This window comes from Schistocerca piceifrons, chromosome 2 (assembly GCF_021461385.2).
Source record: "Schistocerca piceifrons isolate TAMUIC-IGC-003096 chromosome 2, iqSchPice1.1, whole genome shotgun sequence".
Classification (NCBI taxonomy): domain Eukaryota; kingdom Metazoa; phylum Arthropoda; class Insecta; order Orthoptera; family Acrididae; genus Schistocerca; species Schistocerca piceifrons.
Window position 1 is genome coordinate 700,512,908 of NC_060139.1, and position 24,261 is coordinate 700,537,168.

Sequence of the window (24,261 nt, forward strand, 5' to 3'; positions counted from 1 at the left end):
AAACCCGCCTTCGGCTTAGAATCGAGTGCAAAGTAAGCGGAAGTTCTGAAAAATGTTGGTAGGTGCCGCCACAACTAACTTCTGCTGTCGAATATATGTAGCGCTACACAGGTATGCTTTCCAGGCACAAAGATAAATACTGGCGCCAAAACCTCTGCATCCGAAAAAAAGAGAGAGAGAGAGAGAGAGAGAGAGAGAGAGAGAGAGAGAGAGAGAGAGAGAGCTGGAAGGCGAGCTTTGTTCGCCTCCCTGAGTTTCGACCACTGCGTTTTCATACATTATCCAACAAAGTAAATACAAATTTCATATTGTTCATCTTCGAATGTAGCAGCATTTCAATGTACTACGAAAATCCAACTGGCAAGACTGTTTGGGATGTTTGTCAATATGGGAAACTATGTTCTGAATTTTTTCCTACCTGTGAGAAGAGATGGTTGCTAATAGGAACTTTCATGAATTGTGAATCACATGCAGTATTCTCTTCACCATAAGAATAATACGAATATAAACATTTTGCCATGTATTCTTTCGTGTTTGCTGTTATCTCATTTAAATCCTGTCTGCCCAATAAACTACGAAACTAGAGTGAGACAACAGCAAACGCAGAAGAATACACATATCATGTCATGTTTATATTCATATTATTCTTATGCCTAATAGTGAAACAGTCAGAAATGAAGCACGGCAATTCACTAGATTTTTAAATCTAAGATGACTCTAATATCTGTGCAGAATGTAATGTACTAAAGAGGCGTCTGCAAAGATTTTCAAACGGAGAAAAATTTTCGCTAAACTCTCGTTCAAAACATCTTCTATCATACGCAGTCTATTATTTGGTTCTTGTTGATCATTATCAAAGAAAGCAGCCGTGTAAGTAACAACAAATAGCAGTCTCTTGCCATTGTTTTGCTAATGAGACGATTCCTCCTCTCTTTTTTTTTTTTTTTAGCATTGGTGTTCTGTGTTGTAAGCAGCGGTACCATGCACAAAAGCAAGCCATGCGGCGAGCGGCGACAGGCCGTAAACACTCATCATCAGAAAGCGACAAACAATGCATGGCACAATACAGTAATGCATTTTCAGCTTAGAGTGAACACCTATAACAAAGAGAACAACACCTATCAGATCAAAGAAAAATAAGCAATCAATTCAAACCAGATGAAGCACGTGAAAAAGGAAGGGTACCCGTATAAATACGGACGGAGTGCCTGACGCATAGCAATGGCTACCTGGTGGTGGTGGTTGTTGGGATGTTTAAGGGGGACTAAACAGCTAAGGTCATCAGTCCCCCATTCCAAAAACAAGCGAGACAAAGTCGCAGAGCAGATAAAACCCCAAGGGGAAGGAGACTGCCCTGCCCCCCCCCCCCCCCCCCCCCCCCCAGGTGCTAAAGAACACAAATTAGGCAACGAACACTACAGAAAAGAAGAGTACAGACGAACACCAGACAGAAAGAAATAGAAGAAAAGAAGATGGCCGGAGACTGGTTGACTGACCACGACAACAAAAAAGGGAAAGAGTCAACCATCCGATGAGACACCAAAACAGCAACAAATATGGAGAGACGCGAGGACAAAAGACACAGAAACGGAAAAGTGCAGGACCCCCCTAAATGGATCCATAAAAAGGACTAGCACGGATAAAATGTAAAACATTGTCAGCCATGGAGGCATCGTCGCATAAAATCAAAGGCAAGGTGCCCGGGAAATTAAAAGACTGCCGAAGGGTGCGCAGTCGGGGACACTCCAATAAAATGTGGGCGACAGTCAGCCGGGACCCACACCGACACAGGGGGGGATCCTCCTGACGCAAAAGATGGCCGTGCGTCAGGTATGTATGGCCGATGCGGAGCCGACACAGGATAACAGAGTCCCTGCGAGAAGACCGCAGGGAGGAGCGCCACACATCGGTCGTCTCCTTGACAGCCCGCAGTTTATTAGGCATTGTCAAGCCTCGCCACTCAGCAGACCACATCCCAAGCACCTTACGGCGCAACACCAGCTGCTGATCGGGAGCCGTGAGGCCGATCTCCAAAGCTGGGGCGTCGAGCGCCCCTTTGGCCAGCCTGTCAACACGTTCGTTCCCCGGGATGCCAACATGACCTGGCGTCGAAACCAAGACCACCGAACGACCAGAACGGGCAATGGCGGAAACAGACTCCTGAATAGAGGACACCAGAGGAGAAGAGGGATAGCAGCGGTCGATGGCCTGAAGGCTGCTCAGGGAGTCACTGCAGATGACGATGGACCTACCTGAGCAGAAACGCATATGCTCAAGAGCGAGCGAGATGGCCACCAGCTCTGCAGTAAAAATACTGCAGCCAGCCGGCAAGGAGCGTTGCTCAACGTGGGCAGTGTGAGCAAAAGTGTAGGCAGTGCGACCATCAACCAGGGAACCATCAGTGTAGACAGGCTCACAGCCCGGAAATGATTCGAGGAGCGCAAGAAAACGGCGACGGAGGGCCACAGGCGGAACCGAGTCCTTAGGTCCCTGTGCCAAATCCAGACAGACGGACGGCTGGGACAAACACCAGGGAGGCGTAGGTGTACGGACCCGGAAGGGAGGCAGAAGAGGGAATGACCCCAGTTCTGACAGCAGGGACTGGACGAGGACAGCTACGGAAAGCCCAGACCTAGGTCGCCGTTCGGGCAGATGGAGGACCATGGCAGGGAAAAGCAGGCGACGATTGGGATGGTCTGGCGAGCAATGCACGTGGACAGCATAGTCGGCGAGCAGTCGATGGCGGCGAATCCGCAGCGGGGGAACCCCGGCCTCCACCAGTAGACTATCTACGGGGCTGGTACGAAAAGCGCCAGTTGCAAGCCGAACCCCACAGTGGTGTATGGGGTCTAACAACTTCAACACTGAGGGTGATGCACACCCATAGGCCAGGCACCCATAATCAAGCCGGGACTGCACAAGGGCTCTGTACAATCGCAGCAGAGTGCAGCGATCTGCACCCCAAGACGTGTGGCTAAGGCAGCGGAGGGCGTTGAGGTGCCGCCAGCATTTTTGCTTCAGCTGAGTAACATGAGGAACCCATGTGAGCCGGGCATCAAACACGAGTCCCAAGAAGCAGCAAGTGTCCACCACTTCAAGCAGGTGGCCGTCGAGGTAAAGTTCAGGATGAGGGTGGACCGTCCGACGCCTGCAGAAGTGCATAACTCGAGTCTTGGCTGCAGAGAACTGAAAACCATGAGCCAGAGCCCATGATGCTGCCTTGCGAATGGCGACTTGCAGCCTGCGGTCGGCAACTCCCGTAGTCGTGGAGCTAAATGAGATGTAGAAGTCATCGGCATACAAAGAAGGAGACACCGACGACCCCACTGCTGCAGCCAGACCATTAATGGCCACTAGAAATAAGGAGACGCTCAACACTGAGCCCTGCGGGACCCCATTTTCCTGTATGTAAGATGAACTAGAGGTGGCACCGACTTGCACCCGGAAAGAGCGGCGCAATAAAAAGCTTTGAAGAAAAGCCGGGAGCCGACCATGAAGACCCCACTCATGCAACGTGGCGAGGATGTGATGCCTCCATGTTGTGTCATACGCCTTCCGCAGATCGAAAAATACAGCAACGAGATGCTGACGTCGGGCAAAGGCCGTACGGACAGCAGATTCCAGCCGCACCAAATTGTCCACTGCAGACCAGCCCCGACGGAAGCCACCCTGGGATGGAGCGAGGAGACCGCGCGACTCAAGGACCCAACACAAACGCCGCCCCACCATACGTTCGAGTAATTTGCACAAAACGTTGGTGAGGGTAATGGGATGATAGCTGTCCACCGCCAGTGGGTCCGCACCGGGCTCCAAGATGGGGACAATAACACCCTCTCGCCATCGCGACAGGAACACGCCTTCACTCCAAATGCGATTAAATATCGCGAGAATGTGTCTCTGGCAGTCCCTGGAGAGATGCTTCAGCATCTGCGCGTGGATGCAGTCTGGGCCTGGTGCTGTATCAGGGCAATCGGCGAGGGCAGCGAGGAATTCCCTCTCGCTGAATGGAGCATTGTATGTTTCAGAACGACGCGTGTGGAATGAGAACGGCGTCCGCTCGGCTCGCTCCTTGAGAGAGCGAAAGGCGGGGGGATAAGATGCAGTCGCAGAGCTCTGAGCAAAGTGCGCGGCAAGCCGTTCAGCAATGGCGGCAGCATCCATGCAGACAGCGCCGTCCAAGGAGAACCCAGGGACACCCATAGGGGTCTGGTATCCATAAATCCGCCGGATCCGGGACCATACGAGTGAGGGGGAGACATGGGAGCCCAAGGATGAGACATACCTCTCCCAGCACTCCTGCTTACGCCGTGCAATAAGACGACGGGCGAAGGCACGGAGCCTCTTAAAGGTGATGAGGGTCTCAAGAGACGGGTGCCGCCTATGACGCTGGAGAGCCCGCCGACGGTCGCGAATAGCCTCAGCAACCTCCGGCGACCACCAGGGTACAGCCCTCCTCCGAGGGTGGCCAGAAGAACGGGGGATGGCAGCCTCGGCCGCTGAAATGATTGACGTGGTTAAAACACGCACCACCTCGTCAATGTCACCCTGTGGGGGAGACTCAATGGTTGCAGCGGAAGTAAAAGCTGGCCAGTCAGCCCTGTGGAGAGCCCAGCGGGGCAAGCGCCCAGAAGAATGACACTGGGGCAGTGACAAATAGATGGGAAAATGGTCACTAACACACAGGTCAGGATGCACTCTCCAGTGGAGGGATGGGACAAGTCCAGGGCTGCAAATAGAGAGATCGATGGCCGAGAACGAGCCATGGGCCACACTGAAATGCGTGGGAGCACCGGTGTTCAAGAGGCTAAGGTCGAGCTGAGCCAACACATGCTCCACGGCCCGACCGCGGTCATCGGAGACAGTCCCACCCCATAGAGGGTTGTGGGCATTGAAATCGCCCAGCAGCAAAAAAGGTGGCGGCAGTTGGGCTATCAGAGCAGCCAGGACATGCTGCGCGACAGCACCATCAGGTGGAAGGTAAATACTGCAGACGGTAATAGCCTGTGGCGTCCACACCCGAACAGCGACAGCCTCTAAAGCTGTTTGTAGAGGTACAAACTCGCTGTGAAGAGAGTTAAGGACATATATGCAGACGCCACCAGACACCCTTTCATAAGCTGCCCGGTTCTTAAAATAACCCCGATAGCCACGGAGGGCGGGGGTTCGCATTGCTGGAAACCAAGTTTCCTGCAGAGCAATGCAAAGGAAAGGATGACGGCTGATAAGTTGGCAGAGCTCAGCTAGATGGTGGAAGAAACCGCTGCAGTTCCACTGGAGGATGGTATTAGCCATGGATGGGAAAGGCGTGAAGGGATTGGGGAGGCAGATTACGCCTCCGGGGCCCCTGCTGCTACTGAGTCACCACCTGGACAACAGCTATCTATTGCATCCGAGGGACTGGCGAGATCCATGTCCTCAGTGGACGCCAGAATCTCCACCTCATCCTCAGACGTAGAGCTTGTAGGAAGCGGTGGAATGGGTGCCACCGCAATGTCGGTAGCCTTGGGGAGTTTCTTCTTCTTCTGCTTCTCGCACTGCGCCTTGGGTGGTTCAGGCTGGGAGGGCGTCACTGGGTCAGTCTCAGGGACAGACGATGACCGTGTGTCCCGACGACCAGGGACTGGCGGTTGTTTGAGCCACTTGTGGCTGTCGGCTTTGGAACCGGTCGGAACGTGCGACGGGAGGTCCCCAAGGGACCCCTTCCTTACGAGAGTAGCCGAAGAAGTCTTACGCTTCTCCGGCTGGGAAGGGGGGACTGATGTCCCCGATGGTTGGGGGGGTGTTGCTCCTGAAGTAGATGGAGCAGGAGCAACAGGAGGTTTAGTGCCCCCCACCATCAAGGGGGCAGGTGTGGGACTTCGACTCTGAGAGCTGACTGGAGTGGATGGAATTGTAGAAGGAGTGACAGTTGCGGCATAAGAAGCTGTCATGCGCACTGGATGAAGCCGATCATATTTCTGCTTCGCCTCAGTGTACGTCAGGCGGTCGAGAGTCTTGATTTCCATGATCTTCCTCTCCTTCTGCAGAATCGGACAGTCTGGCGAGCAAGGCGGATGGTGCACACCACAGTTCACACAGATTGGAGGCGGGGCACAGGGATGATCAGGATGGGAAGGTCGACCGCAATCGCGACAGACGAGGTCGGAAGCACAGCGTGAAGACATGTGGCCGAACTTCCAACACTTGAAGCACCGCATCGGGGGAGGGATATACGGCTTGACAACACAACGGTACACCATCACCTTGACCTTCTCAGGTAACGTGTCACCCTCGAAGGCCAAGATGAAGGCACCAGTGGCAACTTGACGATCCCTCGGACCCCGGTGGACGCGCCGGACGAAATGGACACCTCGGCGCTCCAAGTTGGCGCGCAGCTCGTCATCGGACTGTAAAAGAAGATCGCGGTGAAAAATAATTCCCTGGACCATATTTAAGCTGTTATGTGGGGTGATAGTAACAGACACATCCCCCAACTTCGTACAAGCCAGCAAGGCTCGTGACTGGGCAGAGGATGCCGTTTTTATCAACACCGATCCAGACCGCATCTTGGACAAGCCCTCCACCTCCCCGAACTTGTCCTCTAAATGTTCGACAAAGAACTGAGGCTTCACAGACACAAACGAGTCCCCGTCAGCTCTGGTACAGACGAGATACCGGGGCGAGTATCTTTCGCTCTCATTCACAGCCTTTCGTTCCTCCCATGGTGTGGCCAGGGAGGGGAACGATTTGGGGTCATACACATTAGCCTTAAAGTGAGCTTTGGAACGCTTAGAGACTGCTGACGGCTGGCCGCCAGCGAGAGATGATGTACCACGCTTCATTGCAGGTCATCCGCCCTGATGCCACCTACTCCGACCAAGGGCCCTCCCCACGGGCGCCACCCAGCCACAGCAAAGGCCACCTGGCAGGATGGCCATTGCCGGGAGTCCCGATGCCCCAGGGCGATGGGCATCTACTCCTTGACATACATGGGGAGTTAACGGCGCAGGCATCAGTAGAGCGATCCCTGTGTTGTCAGGGGGCTACAACCAAGAGGGTACATGGCGGCCCCACCACAACGGACTGGCTACCGTGCTGGATCTTAGGTGCAAAAATGGCCAAGGTCGTCGTCGCAGTTAAAATAAACACTGCAGAGTGCAGTGTGGTAATCGCCCAAGAGATCGAAAACGAGCGGGACACCATTGCAACGACGAGAAAGACGGCTAAAGGTCTAACTGCACGACGGATACAATGCACCATGTAAGGCGCCCTTCCCCAAGTGGCTCGCTCTTCGGAATAATTTAGAAAGATGGAGGTCAAACCCGAGAGGGGACCATCACATAAGGCCGAAACATGTGAGACTCCTTTTAGTCGCCTCTTACGACAGGCAGGAATACCGCGGGCCTATTCTAACCCCCGAACCCGCAGGGGGCGGCTACCTGGTAAAGCTTAACTGCTAAGATTACGACTTGAACCAAACTACTGTAGCTGTATCGTCATTCATTTGACCTAAATTATGTCTCATATTATAATGGATCAACTTTGTTTCGATTTGGTGGTGCGGCCTAAAACTTTTCTCTCCCCTTGAATTTCGAGTCTCAAATTTCAGGTGCGGCTTAGATTCGGGAAATTTTTTTTTTTCCCTTGATTTCTAGTCTCATTTTTCAGGTGTGGCTTAGGTTCGAGTGCGGCTTAGGTTCGAGTAAATATGGTAGATGCTATTGAAATGTGATGTTTTAGAGGACTGCTGAAGATTAGATGGGGAAACCAAGTTCCTTATTAAAATGTACTGAACTGAATTGGGAACATAACCTGGCTAAAAGATGGGGTAGACCCATAGGCACTCACCCTGGAGCATCAAGGAAAAGTTAATCTGGCAATGAAAGAAACTGTGGGATGTAAAAATTATACAGAAAACCTTAAAAATTTAATTACCTTGTCCCTCTTGTGAGCTTGGCTCAAAACTATGAATGGCCTACCTTTGCACTAGCAAACTGTTGGTACATTTCTGATCATTTTTGTTTCTCTGGAATCGTATTCGAATCAAAAGTGGAAATAATCTATGTTTAGAAGTTTTTAAATACATGTCTTTTGCATATATTGCTCTTTCCAAACAGTTATCTGTAGTGCAATTTTACCTTCTGAGACTAGGTTATAGATGTTATTATTAACTTTCATAGCACAATTTTATATTACCATACTTTCAGTACAAGAAAAAGCAAAATGGAAATGTTACAAGCGATTTGAAAAGGGTAAGATATCTATTACAGCCCCCTTTCTTTCAATCAATCTTGGTATTTCTTATATCAACAAAAATAATAAAATTTTGAAAATAGGACTGGATTGATGAAAAATCTACTCACCAGGTGGAGCCAGGAGAAAAAGTCATGGAAATGTGCAAGCTTTTGGCGATGTTTAAGAAGTGGAGAGAACTACTGAAAAGTTGTCCAGAATCCTGGATTGAGAAACACTTACAAAATGGGATGAGAAGTAAAGGCTGATAGTTGGGAACTGTGCTGGATGAGATTTGAAAACCTAAGAGTTTAAAGGTGGAAGAGAGGGTAATAAGCAAGACAGATATTACTGACAAAACATTGTGTGAGAGTTAACAACACTGGAAAGCTAAGTACATGGTAGAGGTGGGGGGAGGCAAAAAATGGACAGGTTAGAAGATAAACAATCCAGAAAACTGAAAGGGAGGGAAGAGAAAATAGCTACTGAAATGAAATGCCAATACCAAAGAAATTAAGATAAATCAAGACCAAGTGGGTGGCGAGAACCAAGCACATGCAGTGCAGTTCCCAGCTGCGAAGTTCTGAGAAACTGATGTCAGGAGGGAGAAACCAGAGGGAACTTGTGGTGGAACAGGCATCAAGGCCACGACTGTCACATTGTAGAGCATGGTCTGAAACAGGATACTGTGTACTGCCGATATACACCCTCTGCTTATGTCCTTTTATCCTAACTTATAACTTGGTGGTAGTCATATCATTACAGCGCCAGTATAAGTAGTGGTGCGAGGGTGCATAGGCCAAGTTTTACAGCATCCCTCTTGTAAGATTTATCCTATGCACCCAACTACCACCACCTATACCACTTCTGTAACTGGCAAAACATACATTATCACCAAAGTCATGACCTCGGTGCCCATTTCACCATGTGTGTCATCTGGATGTTCCATCCTGACATCAGCTTTTCAGAACTCCACATGTGGGAACTGACATTACAATATGAGCTTGGTTCTCACCACCCACCTGGCCTTAATTTATGTGAATTTCTTTTCCATAATTATTCCCTTTTACTTTTCACTATTGTTTCTTTTCTGACCTGTCTGCTTTTCTCCTTCCCCCACCTCTACCATGTATAATGCACTTAGTTTTCTGCACTTATTAACTCTCCCATGATGTTTTGTCAGTAATCTCTGTCTTGCTTATCACTCTTTTTTCACTTAAAAGGTTTCAGGTTTTCAATCTTGTCCAATGCAGTTCCCAACGATAAGTCTTTCCTTCTCATTCTGTTCGATCAGTCTCCCCTGACCCGGGGCTCTGGGAGACTTTTCAGTCACTCTTCCCATTTTCTAGACAATGCCAGTCCTTTTCTTTCACCCCTCTTGCTTCTGCTTCAACTATTCTGCCAGAAGAAGGAACCACTGGCTACAAAGACTTGCAAATTTCCATAACTTTTATATGTTCTTACCTGCTGCTGCTTGGTGGGTAGATTTCCTTATCCAGCCAATTACATTATATTAGTAATTCTTATACGAGAAAACACTCAACTTATAGATAAATTAACACACAGACATTGACATCATCTATGTACATACTTCATCAAATTTGCATCTTGCATCAAAATATTCAAACAATTTAGTTTTCTTGCTTTAATAACAAGATTTAATACAGTTATTTAAAAAGATGCTTACTGTGTTAATTCCAATGTTGCTTTTCTGGAAAATGTCCACTTCGTCTGTTGCTGTAAATCTGCTGGTATGTCTTCCTGTTTTTCATAACCCATAAAATACAATGAAAACTTCATTTCCGGGAAATCTAGCTTCTGAAGCAATCGCATGCCCATAACATTCGTGTAGAATTCTAATGAGCGCCTTGGGTCTTTAATACGATACATTGTTTGTTGGAATATAAAATCCTGCAAAATGACAAAATTTTTACATCATTCTATCCAAATTAACAATAGCATTACTTGGTATTGCGTGAAGTTTTTCTTGAAATAGTGAGCCCAGAGTCCAATTTAATTTGTACTGCTATGGGCCATATGCTTTATCACCAATGGTATTTACATGATTTTGTGAAAATAAATATTTGTCCTCTGTTCTTTATGACCTTTTTTTCTTTTTCCTTTTTTTTTTTTTGCTATAGTTCTATCCCCGTGTACCCAGTGAATTAAAGTTGTTGATACAAATTGATTACTTTGGTGAATAAATTAACATTCTGCAATATAATAAAATCTGGTTCTAAATTCCATGACTAATCAAATTCTCTTGCATATGGACCACAGTACTTAAGGGAAAGATTTACACTAATCAAACTATTATCTGTAACAATATGGTGACAAACTGTGCAGTATCCCAAGATTTGGGGAAATTAAGTACAGTGTCAATTTATTTCAGAATCTTGCTTCTTTCTGAATATTAGGTACGATTGTAAGGTTAGCTGCAGAAAATTTTTCGATCAAAGGTTTTAGTAATGCTTGACTATCTGACAGAAATCTGCATATACACTGTCAGGAAAAAAAAAAGACCAAGAAGGAATTTGGTGCTGTAAAGGAAAACTAGTTAGCGTGTTTCTATGTCTGAAAGCTCTTATTCAAATTTCACGCTAGTCACATAACAGTGACTCTACTAGTGCCACTATGAGGATGCAAATCAGGTTTCCTTTAATACACGCTGTGACAGTCAAGAGCATTAGTTACCTTTGAGCTAGCATGTGGTGAATTGATGTTAGTCAAGAATGCCTTTAAGGAAACACAGACACCATTATTAACACCTTACTGAGTTTGAATGAGGTCATGTAATAGGGCTACGAGAAGCTGGACGTTCCTTCTGCAATACTGCAGATTGACTTTGCAGGAATGTAGCCACTGTACACGATTGCTGGCAGTGGTGGTCACGACAATGCATGGTCGCAAGAAGACTGGGCTCCAGATGGCCATGTGACACTACCAAGAGAGAGAACCGTCATGTTCGACGTGGGGCTCTCCCACATCGTACTGCATCTGCAGCAACAATTTAAGCAGTGGTTGGCACCACAGAGACACAAAAACAGTTACAAATTGGTTACTTCATGCCATTCGTCCTGTACTGTGCATTTTACTGACCCCAAACCACTGCCATTTGCGACTTCAGTGTTGTCAAGACAGAGCTTACTGGAGGGCAAGGTGGTCTGATGAACGACTTCTTATGACAGCAGGAGCACTCTCATGGTTATCCAACACACCCAACTGCAAATTTGTACATCAATCTGGTGATTTGACCTGCTGTGGTGCCATTGATGAACAGCATTTCAGAGGATGTTTTCCACAAAAATAACATTCGCCCACATAACATTCCCCCACATATTGCTGTTACAACCCAAAAATGCTCTACAGAGTGTCGACCTGTCTTTATCACTACATTTGTCTCCAACTGAGCACATATGCGACATCATTGGATGACAGCTCCAGTGTCATCCACAATGAGCAATAATTGTCCCAGTACTGACTGACCAAGTGCAACAGCAATGGAATTCCATCGCACAAAATGACATCCAGCACCTATGCAACACAATGCACACAAGTTTGCATGGTTGCATTCAAAATCCTGGCAGTTACACCAGTGATTAATCAGCATTTCACATTTGCAATGGCTTATCTCATGCTTACATTAACCTGTGATCTTCTAATGTTAATTACTTAAATATGTTACCTACACAAATGCTTTCCTGAAACTTCATTATCGTACATTAATTATTTTTTGGTGTTGCAATTTTTTTCTGTCACTGTATTAATCAAAATGCTTAATTCTGAGTTTATTCAAAACATAGTAAATATAAGAAAACAAAATCTAATTACATAACTAAATGGAAACCTCAATTTTATTTATTTTAAATCATTAACATCATATATGTTTAAAAACTTACTTCAAGATATAGAATACCCCCCGCCCCTCTCTCTCTCTCTCTCTCTCTCTCTCTCTCTCTCTCTCTCTCTCTCACACACACACACACGCACACACACACAAATATTATATGCATTAATAACTTTGGGATCTTTACTTGCATTTCTTCACTGAATATGCAATGCTCAAAAAAGTATGCTGAGCCACAGCCTTATTTCACCAGTGTGGGTTCCCAGCAATAAGGTAGAGTTTCCAACATAACACACAGTGGAATGGGTAAGAGTGTCCCAGCAATTCATTACTGCGAAGATCTTTTCAAGAGCGTACCCACGATTTGAGTAGAGGGAGGGGGGGGGGGGGGGGGGGGGGATGGGAGCAAAATTCATATTAGTTTTGCAGTGAATGACAAATTAATTTTTATTTTACGACAAATGGTCCTGAGTGCACCTGACAGTAGTAAAAATCCATAACAAGCTCTGGCTTTCTTCAAACTGATAATTGTTTTGGAATGTCTGTCTTCTCCAACTGGGCAGCTTGTAAGTCTGGTTTGCAATGATTTTTTTCTGGAGTGCTTTGGGTGGGGGTGGGGTTGGGGTAGGGGGTGTTAGCTATCCTATGCTGGCCCTCACTGCCTAAGCTCTTGGGTCTTCCTGTGATTCAACTTACCAACATAAAATATTTCATTTTCATACTTGAAATCAAATCACAATGATTATCTCTTCTTCCACAGTGCTATTATTTGATCTGAAATTATTGTCTTCATTTTAAATTTTCATTTTTTTTCGAATTTTTTAAAGTTTTAGTAGTGTCACATATGTCACTGAATCAGCTTCTACCGCACAGAAACTGCAAATGTTTCATACTGCAATTACATGTGAGCAACTACTGTAGTTTACTGTGTTATAATGTGGAGTTTTGAAGTGATGCCCACTCCAGTCTATCCTAAGTTATGACCATTTATATGTTGAGACTGGCTCTAGCCAGAGCAGCCAGAGATAGTGGTCATGTGTACATGAGGTGTGAATGTGAATATATATATATATATATATGTGTGTGTGTGTGTGTGTGTGTGTGTGTGTGTGTGTGTGTGTGTGTGTGTGTTTCTTTTCTGAAGAAGGCTTTGGCCAAGAGCTCAGTGTGTGAGAGTCTTTTCATAGCACCTGTCTGTAACTCAACGTTTTCATCCTTACCATGAGAAGCAGTCTATCCTTTTTGTAACTGTTGATATGCCAGCATTAACTTTCTGGCTTGACCGAATGTCACATACAACATCCTGAGAGGTTTTAGAGGCCAATGCAATACTTTACATCAAGTAATTCCACATATAATATTTCAGCAAGGTAATGGTCAACCCCAGATGGCTAGAAATATGCAAGCCTTCTTCAAAAAACAATGGGTACCACTGGTTACCTAACCTACAAATTTACCTACATGCTGCCCACAGAACATGTCTGGGATACGATTAGTTGGTAATATGTTCATCACAATCTTTTAGCAACCAACGAGGATGCTCTGTGTATTAACATGCAGACAGCTTGTAGGGAAATTTCCCAGTAACATATCCAGAACCTTTCTCATTCAGTGCAATAACATTTATACATTCTGATTGCAGCATGTGGGACTTCTGTAATGTACTGAATTCTTTAAGTCATAGTATATGTTGCTATTGCTGTTATTGGTGGTGGTGGTGGTGTCTTCAGTCCAAATACTGGTTTGATGCAGCTCGCAGTTCTGCAATTGTAATAATTCATATTCTGTCAGACAAACAGTGAAGCACCCAGAAGACATGGTCAGATGTCAATGAAACTTTGTGCATGTAGACACCATCAGCAGGTATGAAAATAATTAAGAGTTGCAATTCTCTGCAACAGGTAGAATGGCCACCACAGTGCATTACTGTTGATACCAGGTCTAGCAGAGTATGTAAGGGGTGTGAACAGATTCAAATGTCGAGTGATCGCTATAAGGGACATTGAGATGACACATGCTCATGTGAGACAGCATTATCAGCATCTGACAGATTTTGAAACGGCAACATTGCGAGTCTCTACTTCCTTGACTGGTCGAACTGTGCAATATCCAGATTTATGGAGCATACAGATGTGACAGTGCTCTGAAGCTGGACTGGGCAGTGGTACAATGAGTGCAGGCAGACACATCATCGAAGTTGTTAACCACATATAGTCACCACAAGATAGAATCTCCACATTGTGAAGCAAGCATATCATAGCCCCTTCACCACCACTGGCCAGAGACTAGCAACAGAAGGGCTAGGGAATTACTGTTCCATGCATAGGATCCATTAACACCACAACACAAATGGCTGTGCCTGGAGTAGTGCCACGATCAAGAAACATGGACCGCTGATGAATGGCACTGCAATGTGTTCAGCGATGAGTCATGGTTTGATAGTGATAGAGCAAAACTATGACAGCACAATGGTACACCATGGATACTGCTGCACCCTCATGTGTTACCCATCACACAATAGTACCACGACACTATTTTTCAAGAGGACAACACTTTTCCAAAATGGCACGTGCCTCTGTGAATTGCCTGCATGATGTTGAGTTACACCTGTGGCCAGCAAGATCAGCAGATTTGTTGCAGATATAACTCGTGTGGGACCAGTTCAGATGTCAACTCCATATCACTGCCCGTATCCATAATATCAAGGACCAGTTGCAACAGTTATGGGTCAGCTTGCCTCAGGAGAGGATGTAACAGTTTTATTACACCCTTCCCTATCAAATCAGTGCAGGTATCCTAACTAAAGGGGATGCAATATCATACTGACAAGTTGGGCTCATTGTCGTACTGATACAGGGCGTACACGTGGACAAGGAAAAAAAAATTCCCGGATTTCCCGGTTAAAAATACACTCTCTCCCGGACGAAAATACAATTTTTCTGTGCCAAATGACAAGATATTTTCCCTCAGAGCTGTAAAACTTATCAAGCCTTTGAAGGATTAAGGTTTCATCCACTGGCTTGAAATTACCGGCACATTAGTAAACGATTGTGAGCGGGGAAAAAAAATTATATGCAGCCACAAGTACGCGCCACATGATCTCGCCAGCCAATGAAAGCACGTATTCAGAGCAAAGAACATGTGATGTAGTAAGTCAACAGCAACATCACTGTTAAATAGTGTGAACACATGAGTAGGAAAAGTTAATGGCTTAAATTAATATGCAAGTGTGGCTGCAAGGGAAGCTACGCTTTCATATATAATACTGGTCTCTAAGATCAATTAGCCACCAAGTGTTATAATCCAAGAGCATTGGAATTTTGTAAACCATACTAAAATATCCAATTCCGCTTAAAGTGTACATTCGTGTGTCCAGATTCACAACAAAGTAGATCCCAACCTGAAATTAAGCTTTTCAGTGTGGTTTTCAGGATGTAAATTTTCAATATTGGCCAACAATGCCATACGTTCATTTCATTTCATTGATAGTGCCATACGTGCCAGAAGAAGAAAACGTGCACTTGTAATCCAGCAAACAGTTGAAACTAGTCAATAGTATGGAACGAAACACTTCGTTTCAAATAAATTGACTGCCGCAGCTGAAAAGATTAATAACGAAATTTCTTTAGCAAACCGACGAAAATAACATCACTGTTCTGCAAGGCGATTAATGCTTGAGTTAAAAACCTGGAATTAAAATAAAACCAACAAACTGAAACGAATAATGTATTTTTGCCTTCCATAATTATGTGATTTATTTTATATATGAATCTACAAAATCTATGAATTGATGGATCCCAGCCACAGAAATCTGTTTTGTTTTCATTTGACGTGAGATCTGTAAATGAAGAGGAAACAGCAAAATAATTAAATGTAAACACTGCATCCCAGAAAAATTTTCTGGGTAGCATCTGGCTGCTTGCTACAACCACACTTCCAAGTAGCCAGAGGCGGGAGAATGTACTGTTCATACGCGACTGGCATCTTCTCTAACGAAGCTAACGTAAACAATTGTGATGTCACGCTCATCGCAAGCAATTTGCTGTTATGAAGTATTGCATAGTCTTTCGTCCTAATGCATTTAACACATTTTGTTGTTGGCAGACATTTGTGTGTGCAGTTTGTTTTCTTGTAAATAACGCATTTCCTTTGCAACTTAAGTTTCACTTAATTTCTTCTCCCGTTTATGTTTTATTGCTGCAATAGAATTCTGCAGTAGCAAGGTAGAGTAATATTCTTTGTCAGACTGTCAGTTGTTAGCAATCAAAATTACAAAAATTTAACTGAAAACGAAAACACTGAAAAATTCCCGGAGTTCTAAAAAATTCCCGGATCTTCAGGTTGTTCCGGGGCGTATACACCCAGCGATAAGTGGGTTCATACTGCCAAGGTTTTTTTTTGTGTAAATTTTACTTGGCTTTGTAATCATTGAAATAACATTTTTGTTTCCTCTATCCCTTCTGGGTGCTTCAGTGCTTTGCCAGGAGTGTGTACTGTTACTTACCTAATCAGTGGCACAATGTAATTTTCAGTCACATGCATGCTTCCTAATGCTTCGATTTTCACTAATATTAACATATACATATGACATTAATTTTACATCTCGCCACTTCACTCTGTCAAAGACAGCAGTTATAATTCAAAAGCAGTTTCTATTTCGAAGCTCGAAGGCATACACATTCAATTTACCAGCATGGCATTCTTAACACATTTTATTAGCTGATAATTTCATAAACTATGTGATGAAAATTCATCCCCAATGGTAGCATTTATCAAATAAACATTTCTTAATACAATTTTCATTAGCTTATCAAGGTCTCCAAGTGTAACTCTCATCCAGCATGAATGTCACTGGCTATTTGAACTTGTACCCCCACCCCCCATGAAAATTAACATACACAATGCCAACAAGATATAATGATCTTTTCACTCTCTGCCACAGGCTTCTTAATAATAGCAAGTGATGCTCCACTCATGTGAAAATCCAGTAACAGGAACATATGTACTCTGTAAATACTCAGAATTGAAATAAATTACACAAGGACAGTTATTATGCAACACAAATAGCAAGAATGTACTACAGCTACCTCCTCTAAGAAAAATAGGGACTGTTACTGGACTTTAATTCACGAGTTTCTTAGTATCTAGACTACTACGCATCTTCTTAGTGAGAAAGTAAATGTCTTATATGTATACTACCTTTGTTGATGGATCTGGTTCTTTGCAATATTGCTTAGCTTCTCCATTTGACAACCCTGTAGTGTCACCCATTTTGATCAGTGGTTCTATGGAAAAGAAATGTACAATGAGGAGTGTTGACGTGATACTTTCACCATAAAATTATTATTTATAGACACAAATTTTGTTATGAGCAATGCAACTATATAAAACTAATTGAGTATATTATTAATATTTTTTTCCAAAACTGATAATCCAGATTCTGAAGAGCTCAAATCAAAACTGCGCTTTAGGAGAAAGTGACTCAAAATAAATGACATAAAGCAGGTGTTATAATTCATTACAGGATAATATAATAATTATTAATTATAAAGAAAAGAGAGATAAGATAATTTGAGCACATTAAATCCAAAAGTGATTTCTGAAGTGTGTCAGCTAGCCAATGACAGCCTGCAAAATTATTTGTTAAATACTCCACAACTTTTTTTGTGGTAAATTTGTTGTATAAATATTCTAGGTGTACACACACACACACACACACACACACACACACACACACACACACACGTTACCATTTATTATCTACAAGAAAGAAATAATCATCAGTGGCATCAGCTCACAGTAGAACGAAGTACTGTATTTTGTTATACACTTGTTAATGCTTTGTGTCTGTATCACTGGTTCAGCATTACGTGATATAAATGCCCGTGCACAAATTCACGCCACTTTATATTCCATACTCCCTCAAGATCAAATTAAGTTTGTCGCATCAAACTGAATGGGGAGACACGGAGTATCTACATCTACAATCTGCAAACCACTTTAAAGTGCATGGAAGAGGGTGCATCCCACTGCACCGGTTGATTAGAGTTTCTCCCCGTTCCATTAGTGTCTGGAGCACGGGAAGAATGACTGTTTGACTGCCTCTGCATGTGTAGTAATTATACTAATCTTATCCTCACCACCCCTATGTGAGCAATACAGAGAGGATGGTAGTACATTCCTAGCATCATCATTTAAAGACAGTTCTTGAAACTTTGTTACTAGACTTTCTCGGGACAGTTTATGTCACCTTCAAGAGTCTTCCAATTCAGCTCATTCAGTATCCCTGTAACACTCTCCCATGGATTTAAAAAAAAACCTGTGAGCATTCATGCTGATTTTCCTGTATATGTTCAATATTCCCTGTTAGTCCTATTTGGTACGGGTCCCACACACTTCAGTGCTATTCTAGAACCAGTCACACAAATGATTTGTAAACAAATATCTCCTTGATAGACTGATTGCACTTCCCCAGTATTCTACCAATAAACCAAAGTCCACCACCTGCTTTACCCATGACTGAGCCCATGCGATCATTCCATTTCATATCCCTATAGTGTAACATCCACGTATTTGTATGAGCTGGCTGATTACAACTGTACCTCGTTGACATTATAGTCATAGGATACTAGGTACATTTTTTCGTTTTGTAAAGTGCACAATCTTAGATATCTGAATATTTAAATCAAGTTGTCAATCTTTGCACCACTTTGAAATGGTATCAAGATCTGACTGAATATTTATGTGACTTCTTTCTTTCAGGTAGTACTTCATTACAGGTAACTGCATCACCTGCTAAAAGTCTGAGGTTACTATTAATATTGACTGCAAGGTCATTAATATACAACATGAACAGAAAGTGTTCAAACACACTTCGTGGGGCACACCCAAAGTTATTTCTACATATGACGATGACTATCCATCCAAGATAATTTGCTGCATCCTCCCTACCAAAAAGTCCTCAATCCACTCACAAATTTCACTTGATACCCCATATGATTGTACTTTTGACAATAAACACAGCTGTGGAACTGAGTCAATGGCTTTTTTAAAATCAAGAAATACTGCATCTACCTGATTGCCTTGATCCAAAGCTTTCTGTATCTCATCTGAGAAACATGTGAGGTGGGTGGGTTTCATTTAATCGATGTTCTCAGAACTGATGCTGGTTGGCATGAAGGAGGTCATTTGGTTTGAGATACCTCAATATGTTAGAGCTCTCAGAATATGTTCTAACAAATCAGTGTTAAGTATATTGGATAGTAGTTTTGTGTATCATTTCTACTATCCTTCTTGTAGACAGGTGTGACCTGTGCTTTCTTCCAGGCAAGGCTTCTTGTTCAAGGGATGTACAGTACATTACAATTAGAAGAGAGGCTGATTGAGCTGCAAATTCACTACACACCACTCCCCACCCAACGCCACTTCCACTTCTGGAAGCAGTTTCAGTACACCTCTTGCCGGACTGTGTGAAGTGCCATCTGCGAATTTTCTTTTATCTCGTCTATTGTAGCAAATCTTCGTTCTTTCAATGGGGTTTTCAACTTTAGGGTAGGGGGGGATGTGGTGGGGTTGGGGGGGGGGGGGGGGGGGGGGAGACTGCAGGAGCCAGGTCTGGAGAGACGGCAGATGAGGTAGCACAGTGATTTCATTTTTTGTGCAACAGTCACACACCAATAGGGATGAATGTGTGGGTGCATTATTGTGATGCAAGAGGCATGAAATGTCTCGCCACGTTTCAGGCCATTTCCTTCTCACATTTTCTTGCAGGCATCACAACACCTCCTGACAGTACCGTTAATTAACAGTTTATCACAGCAGCCGAATTCATGTTAACTAATCCTGCAAAGGCAAAGAAAATTCTCAGCAAAGCTTTGACGTTTAATCTGACCTGGCAAGTTTTCTTTGGACTTGGACAACCTTTCCCAACCCACTGTGAAGATTGAACTTGGTCTCAACATCATCAACCACAGAATCACGTCTCATCACCAGTTATGATTCTCTTAAGGAACATCTCATTCTCATTTGTGAGATCCAAAAGTCTTTCACAGATTGCAAGGCAAAGATTTTTCTTGTCTTGACACATGAGCCGTGGGACAAACTTGGCAGCAACACAATGCATTCCAAGATGCTGTGTCAGAATTTCATGACATGATTCAACTGAAATGTTACATTCTTCTGCAATCTCTTGGACAGTCAGTGTTCAATTAGCATGCACAAATTCATAGATGTTCCTGACATGAGCGTCGTCAGTAGACGTTGAAGGGCATCCTGAATGAGGGTGATCTTTAACTTCCGTCTGTCCATGTCTCTAAAGGTTTTCTCGAGTTTCAAGCAAAATTTAATGCAGATGCGCTACCCCTCTAACTCTGCCATCTCGAAATTCGAACACTGTGCGACACAACGGTCTACTCTATATACCGCACTGAACAATAAGTAACAGGCATACAACATTGAAATTTTCAACAGTTAAACATTAAACACAAGTGTATGCAGGGCTGCTAACCTCACTTCGCTCTAACACACTATTTGTGCAAAATTATGAATGTTCTGGAATTTTTTGAATAAACCTGTTAGCATCCGATAGGGATTCCAATGGGCCCTGGAGCTTCATTAGATTTTAATGATCTCAGTTGTTTCTCAACACCACTGACACTAATACTTATTTTAGTTATTCCAGGATTAAAAGGTTTTTCCTTTTTAAAGGAACATTTGAAAACAGTGCTAAGCATGTAAGGTTTTGCTTTGCTACCCTCAATTTCAATTCGTGCCTCATCTGCTAGGACTGGACATGATCTTTGGTGCCACTAACAGCCTTTACATATGACCAAACTTTCTTTAAGTTTTGTAAAATATCATTTGACAATATTCTGCTACCATAGTCACATTTCATTCAGCATCTCTCTACCTACAGCCCTACGATTTGTTTTACAGCTATTATGCAGTAGTTCAAAGAGGAAGGTAAGGAGGGGTGGTGCAATTGAAGAATTGGAGAGGGAGGGAAATGGGGCAGAGGGGAAGAAAATTGTGTAATATTCTATTTTTGAGTGGTATAGATATCTGGTTTTAAATTTGAAAAACTGCTGAGAATATGTCAGCTCTTATGGTTCAAAAGGATAATGGTGAAGATTTAGTCATAGGCAGGGGCCTATACAGTTATTAACACAAAGGCTTTTGGGGTATATAAAAGCCGTTTGCAAACAACGTTAAAGCAAGCAAGACTGGAAATAGAAATTCGTTACCTGATTCCCAATACTGCAAGTACTGGCAAGAGGTATTTATATTATCCTGAATGACTATCAATAGAAGTCCTGACAATTTTGCCAGTCTCATGTCATGACAGAAGTATTTTTCCCAAGGAGATAGTGATGTGAAATTGCTCGAGGAATGTCAGAGTATCATCAACTGACTGACAGCTCACAAGTGCATCACAGAAAAGTTTTAGATCCAACTGATGGCATAAAGATGGCAGTGGATTTACTTAAAGGTACAGTATGTACCATCAGTAGGTATGATATTACATTTATGAAAGACATTCAATTATTAAAAAGACAAATGATGCAGAAATGAAACAGTCTATACAAGGTGTTCTATACTTCCTAGGCTTTAGGTTGGCATAACTAAGGATGAATTGAGAATAGGTGATGGATAAAAACTGTTTTGTTTATAACATCAGTATTGCATTTAAAGATGGCATGCCCACTGGAATTTTCCATGTTCATTGAATAACCTTCAGTGACCCATTTTTTATTTTCTGCAGGTGAAAAGTAATAAACCTGTTAAAACCTTTCCTCAAATGACTTATTTGTGGTGACTGTTATATGAAGTTTTTATAAGTGGGTAGAACAGTTAAAAAACAATGAGAGTTCAAAAACAGTCGGCCCTCTGTGACTGATGAGCAATGTCCTGGCTGGCCAGTTGAAGTGTCAACTCTTTCACATGAAACCCACTTTGATGACATCATTCGTGAAGACCAACATTTTACAGTTGAACATACGGTAAAAACAGCTGCAGTAAGTGTTGACAAAGTTCATAATGTTATCAGTAACAAGCTAAAGTACAGCAAAACGAGTGACAAGGAAAAAGACTCAAAGTGTGTACAGACTTGAAAGAACACTATGAAAGGGGAGGTGATCCTTTTCTAAATAAGATTTTAATGTGTGATGAAACTTGGGTTCGTCATTTTGAACCCGAGTCCTAAAGACAAAGCATAAAAAGGAAATACATCAGCTCACATGTCTGAAAGAAATTCAGAACACAAGCATGTGCAGAACAAGTCATGTTGACCATCTTTTGGGATGTCCCAAGGTCTCGTCTTTTGTGGTTGCCTGAGTAACCAGTGTACAATAAACAGTGCCTACTACTCAGGCAAGCTGATTGACAAAGTAAAGCCAGCAAAGAGAGAAAAACAATGTGGATCTCAAAGAAAAAGTGTGATATTGTTACATAACAATGCTGACCCAAAAAAAAAACACTTAAAAAAAAAGGGGGGTTGGAGATACTATTTTATTCTTCTTGGAGTCCCGATTTGGCACCCTCTGATTTTTATTTGTTTGGTCCAGTCGAGTGTGCATTATGTGGAAAAATGTTCAGCAACAACGAGGTGGTCACAGAATCTGTGGGAAAGTGCCTGAAACCCATGGACAGACTTCATCATTGGAAAAAATGTAATATTATTGGTGGGGATTATGTTGAGAAGTAGTAAAACTCTCATTGTGTAAAAATACAGTTTTTTTCCTAAATCAATTTGTGTCTTTAATTATTGAATGTCCCTTGTATAAACCAAATATACAAACAAACTAGATGCTTCACATTGCACGCTAATCAACTGCAATGGACCTTGGCTCTACAGCCACACTATTACCTAACTGGCATAAGGTTTGAGCTGTATACCCTTCGGCACTGAATTGACAACCCACTGATCCACCACAGCCCACTTCATAAGCAGTTATATTATTTGAGAGAAACAACACTGCAGCTTTTAAGACCTGTACAACAGCCGCTGTGAATGAATATGAGTAATACCAATAAAAACACTGATAAAGTTTTTTTGTCATAGACTGAAAGACAGGCTGGCAAGATTAAGCAAGAAGTGCTAGGACACATACATGTGACACTACTTTGGATGACAGATGCACTCATTGCAGCAATGACGTTTCAAGCAACAGTTTCAGATTTCAAATCCAACACGCTCCTCTTTCCTTTTATCACTGACAGGACTCACTGCTTGATTTACGTAACTATTTTTGGTGGCCAGCTTATATCAAACTTTTTTTTTAGCACTATGCGACTTAACTTCTGAGTTCATCAGTCGCCTATAACTTAGAACTAAGTAAACCTAACTAACCTAAGGACATCACACACATCCATGCCTGAGGCAGGATTCGAACCTGCAACCGTAGCGGTCGCTCGGTTCCAGACTGTAGCGCCTAGAACCGCACAGCCACTCCGGCTGGCTATATCACACTTTGTTTAGATGTGTCATCACTGCAATGAATTCCCCCACAAAGTTTGTAAGATATGTAAGCTTTTTCTGGGTTCCTGTACGTTGTGGATTTTTCTTGTGTTACCAACGGTGCAATGCTCCATCAACATCTAAACATTAATGACCTACAGTGACACGTAGCACTGCAAGAACAGCTTAAAATACAAAAGCAGTCACTTTAAAATCAATTCTGATGCAACTGTAACTCTTTGTTAGAGACCACGTGACCAGTATCTGTTGCTCATTACCAAAGAAGTGCAAAACCAATATCGCAAAGAAGCAATGTAACAAATAAATTTTTATCAATAAAAATTATTAATATCGGGAATCAATACAACTAAGTTAAACTCTGTGATAATAAGATCTTCCATAACACATGACTTATGAACTTGAAAGCATTCTTCACAAATGAAAAGTAGTATGTGACATCAGTGTTGCAGTAGTTGTTTTTGGGGAGTACAGGCACTCAATGGCAAGGTTATCAGTGCCCTTACAAATATTAAAAGAAATTAATGTGGGTACAAGGGCTAAAAACAATTACTCCCGATAACACGCAGTAAAACAAAGCAGAAATTGTGAAAGGTGTTACACCTGGGATGAAAACAGAAGTAAAACAACAGAGGAACTAAAACAACGGCACAAGAATATGTGATGGGCCCCTGTTTCTTTTAACATGGGTGAGTCAGCCACCCTTTTATCACATTAAGAAAATCTCCCT

The 24,261-nt window shown here is 43.2% G+C and overlaps 1 protein-coding gene across 4 annotated transcripts in view; it reads right to left on the minus strand.

Annotated features, from left to right (window-relative positions):
- The window catches only part of LOC124774544 (lactoylglutathione lyase), a 125,493-nt gene that overhangs the window by 70,256 nt on the left and 30,976 nt on the right, over nt 1-24,261 (minus strand). For all 4 annotated transcript variants that reach the window (XM_047249490.1, XM_047249489.1, XM_047249492.1 and 1 more), the window contains exons 2-3: nt 17,258-17,343; nt 9,899-10,122 (exon numbers count right to left, since the gene is read on the minus strand). In XM_047249490.1, the coding sequence (XP_047105446.1) occupies nt 9,899-10,122; nt 17,258-17,329 (296 nt within the window). In that variant the 5' untranslated portion in view covers nt 17,330-17,343. The remainder of the gene's footprint in view (nt 1-9,898; nt 10,123-17,257; nt 17,344-24,261) is intronic.